We start from the raw sequence: 4,132 nt of genomic DNA, 5'->3' as shown, positions 1-4,132 counted from the left end.
ATAGATGTTGTGGTATTATTAAATATATTAAAGGGCATTTGCTGATTTTCCATGTTGTATTCCAATGGTTCTTTGGCTTGACTAATGTCTAAAGATCAGGTGAAACTGAAATCACTTCACACAATGGGAAGTGATAGAAATTTCCACGTAGGTTCATACTAATGTTCCACATCTCAAAATCTCCTTCCTTAGGAGTGTAGGCGGGATTTAGAATTACTGTACTGTAGTACTGAAGTACTGAAGCCAGCCTGTGAGGGCAGCAGGGCCCATATGGCTCATAATGGCTTTAGGTTTAAACCTGGATCCTACCCCCTTAGGATCGATGAATGGCTGACTGACTTGATGAATGGGTTGTAGACATGGCCAAGTGGCCACCCATCCAATGGCCAGACATATATAGGTATCTTATTGAAAAGCCTAGCGTAAGACTGCCTCCGAGCATACAAATCTCTTGGTGCTGTAAATTACGTAGTATGTGGGCATGTGCAACAAATTAAACATTACATCTCTGGTGAGTTTTGTGTTTTCAGAGCAGAGGTCTTACCCAGCCAGCATCAAAGTGTGAAGGCAAAGCCCTGTGATGCACGTGATGCATGTGGGTGTACGTGCATACTGAAAAAGGCGACATCCTGACAACAAATTGTACATGTATGGCCGAGTAAGTGTCAACCAGGGGGTTTACTATGAAGCTAGCTAACTGAGTTAGCTGGATTGCTACTCCAATAGCACCCAGCTGCAGCCCCGGAGAAGCCCCTGGCTAGGCAAGGCGAAGTTAGGGATAGGGGTTAGGGTGAGTGTGCTATGCCAAGCCAGGGGCTTTTCTGGGGTGCAGCTGGACCCTACTGTAACTCCTGATTTCAGGGGTTGCTTTTATTCTCTCCAGTCTAGGGTGCAACTGCGACTAGCAACTAGCAACTGCGAGGCATGTTAAAATATATGGCCACTTACTAAACTAAAATCTTTGCTATCGCTTCTGGGACCTCAGATTAATAACTAACTAACATGAACTGAGTTAGTAGTAGTTGGTATGAAGACACACACACACACACACACACACACACACACACACACACACACACACACACACACTAACATTCTGCAGGTCCAAAAAATCAGTATCTGACTCACTCAAAAAGCTCTTGATGACCTTATAGGTTCATTAGGTCTCTAGAATCTGGCTTTGGGGAGATTTTATCAATGTCCCACTAGAACACAACATTAAAATCTCACCGTTTTCCGTAGTTTGCTGAAACACTGAGCCGGTGGTCCTTTCTTCTTCTTGGGATTCGTGGTCCAGCTTCAGGTTCTGTTTCTGCTCTTTCTCTTCAACACACATTGGTCCACTGTAGCAGTGCGTCTCATTTTCAGAGACCATGACATCTATTTTTTCCAACAAAGCTATTATCTCTGTTTCATCCCTCATACTTTTTGTACATGTGTGGAACCTTTTTTCATCAATATCACTAAAGGCTTTCAGGCCTGCCAATGCACTTTCACATTTTTCATCTGACTCGTGAGTCACAACAGTCATTACAAAAGCAAGCGATCCTTTCCCAAATATTTTCTCTAACCACTGCAGTCCTGAAGTGTAGTGGCTGACATGCTGACCATTTGGTAATAGTAAGAGAAAGGCCTGGATTCCCTGCTCATGTACAATCTGATCAATGTGACTCAACGACTCCTGTTCCAGTTGTTCAGCATGTTGAAGGCCGAGCATGTTGATAACAGAGATGTGCCGACCGCACAAATCATACAGTTTGGATGAAAACTGTGTGAATTCATCTACTGCAGCTGTTTGCTCATCATGGTCAAGTAAGAGGTTTTTTGATCCAGTCTCCACTGAATTTGTGTCACCAATCAACACAACTGTTAGCTCAGGCATCACTGAAACACAATGACAGGAAGAACAACATGTAACTATGGAAAACTGTAGAAATGATAGCAACAACAAAGTAATTTCACAAAAAGTCTACAGATATTGCACAAAAAAAGCAATAAAAAGAAATAAATATAGCTGCCAGTTAGTACAGCGTGACAACCAATGCACTGAGTTCCCTGATTGGCCCGCAAGGCATTGTGGGTACTGGAGTTTATGTCATTATCACAACATACCAGAAGTTCCAATTACTGTATTTTCTTCAAATTTCAATATATCAAGCGGCTAGGTAGATATCTTTACAATGATGTTAATGACCAACCAGTAAAACTTCCAGTGGATTGATTACTTTGTCATAATTTTATGGTCAGTTGAAGTTTTTGTGCATTTTTAAAAAACGAAATAATTTGACCATATTTGGAACGCTCCCTTAGCATTTCACAAAGTAGAGGCATTCCCAATTAATGTACTTGCCAATTTCGTGTTATTCTGTGGTTCATAAGAAGAAGATTTTTGAAGGTTTTTAAAAAAAAATCCAAATGGTGGTCAAAAATGTATGGTGGATGTGATGGAAATTCAGGTAATAAAGGCAAATTTGAACAACTCTCTTGGTTATTCTTTATTGAGCTTCTCGGCACAGGGAAGGATCAGCTACTGAGCGTTTCAAGATCTCAAGGCAGACTGATACAGACAAAGGATGAAGTTCCCTTTAAATAGCATCTTCTGTTGTCTGTTCTGTCTGAACAATAGCAGAAGTCTGAGTATGATAGCAGAAGTTTCCCTTTTGGCTAGGGTCATGTCCCGGTCACAGAGATAGGTTTGATAAGCTAAAATCAACTTAGGAAAGTACCTATCAAATTTATATGCACATGATAAAATGTTCCATTACAGTGGACATTATGGGTCCTACTGGCAAAAATGTTCAGTATGTCCAGATACATATCTTTACCAAGTTTCACATCTCTATGACTAACGGTGTGGTAGTGCTGAGCCTTAGATTTTGAGGGCTCATAATAGCGCCCCCTATGGGCTAGGGCTGGGCGATATATCGATATTATATCGATATCGTGATATGAGACTAGATATCGTCTTAGATTTTGGATATTGTAATATCGTGATATGGCATAAGTGTTGTCTTTTCCTGGTTTTAAAGGCTGCATTACAATAAAGTGATGTCATTTTCTGAACTTACCAGACTGTTCTAAAACAGGGAAGGAAACCCTGTCTTTGCATTTTATTTTGATCACAGTCTTGTTTTAATGAAAGTGCTTGTGACATCTCACATGTGGCTTTGACTTACAACTGAACATTTAGCCTACTTCGTAGAAAACACCGAGATATATATCGTGTATCGCCATTCAGCCTAAAAATACCGAGATATGATTTTTGGTCCATATCGCCCAGCCCTACTATGGGCCAATCAGAACCATTCTTTGTGTACAGTGTATGAGTCACCAGGACTATCTATGTGCCAAATTAGAAAAACGTTACCAACATTTACCCGAGTTACAGGACTGAATAAATAATAATAATAATAATAATAATAATAATGAGAAGAAGAAGAAGAAGAAGAAGAAGAATAGGAATCCCTGGAAACATAGTGGACTAAAAATGACAATAGAAGTTTAACAGTAAGATTAAAATCTCACGTTGTTTCATAATTGGTGAAATCCTCTGAGATGCTGGACTGATATCCATTGGAGTATCACCCTCCTCTGTGGATCGATCAGTGATGTCACTACTGCTTTCATCAGGACCCTCTTTGACTTGGTCACCCTCTCCTGTTGACGGGTCTGGGTCTCCAGAAGCCAGGGGCTTCATGGACTCTGTTTCCATCTCCACCTCCATCTCATCTGCTCTTCATGCCTAAAGAGAGTGACAGAACAAAGCTAATCAGACACTAAGACTGATATTCTACTACATAGGCTACATTTTACTGGATCACAGTAAAACTCTCAGGTTACAGTCTAAATGTTGTGTAAAGATACACAAAAGCATGCACATCCAAACTGATACTAGGTGCTGGACAAAACGGTCAGTTATTACAAGACAGAGTCTGCACACTAGAAATGGCTCCAATGGTGTTTATTACTACCAAAATAAACACCATTGGAGCCATTTCTAGTGTTTTTATTTATTTATTTTAACAAGGGTTGGTGTGTCTACAGTCTAAATGTTGACCAATTGAAAGTCTGATATTTACATTATATTTTTTGATAAAACATCATGGCACAGATTTGTGAATCCTTTCTTTGA

General features: G+C 40.1%; 1 protein-coding gene across 1 annotated transcript; it reads right to left on the bottom strand.

The window, feature by feature from the left end:
- Positions 1-1,159: 1,159 nt before the first annotated feature.
- On the bottom strand, positions 1,160-3,724 carry LOC139645984 (GTPase IMAP family member 6-like). The gene is made up of 2 exons (XM_071521874.1): positions 3,586-3,724; positions 1,160-1,884 (listed from the first exon to the last, which is right to left on the bottom strand). The coding sequence occupies exons 1-2, from the start codon at positions 3,722-3,724 to the stop codon at positions 1,160-1,162; spliced, it is 864 nt and encodes a 287-aa protein (XP_071377975.1).
- Between the last annotated feature and the right edge of the window lie 408 nt (positions 3,725-4,132).

Source organism: Centroberyx affinis, unplaced genomic scaffold (assembly GCF_046629955.1).
Source record: "Centroberyx affinis isolate AG114_WGS23_722 - 3 ecotype Tasmania unplaced genomic scaffold, CSIRO-AGI_Caff_v1 ptg000937l_1, whole genome shotgun sequence".
NCBI classification, from domain to species: Eukaryota; Metazoa; Chordata; class Actinopteri; order Beryciformes; family Berycidae; genus Centroberyx; species Centroberyx affinis.
The sequence above is the reverse complement of the archived record's forward strand: the minus strand, read 5'-3'. Positions and strand labels throughout refer to the sequence as shown.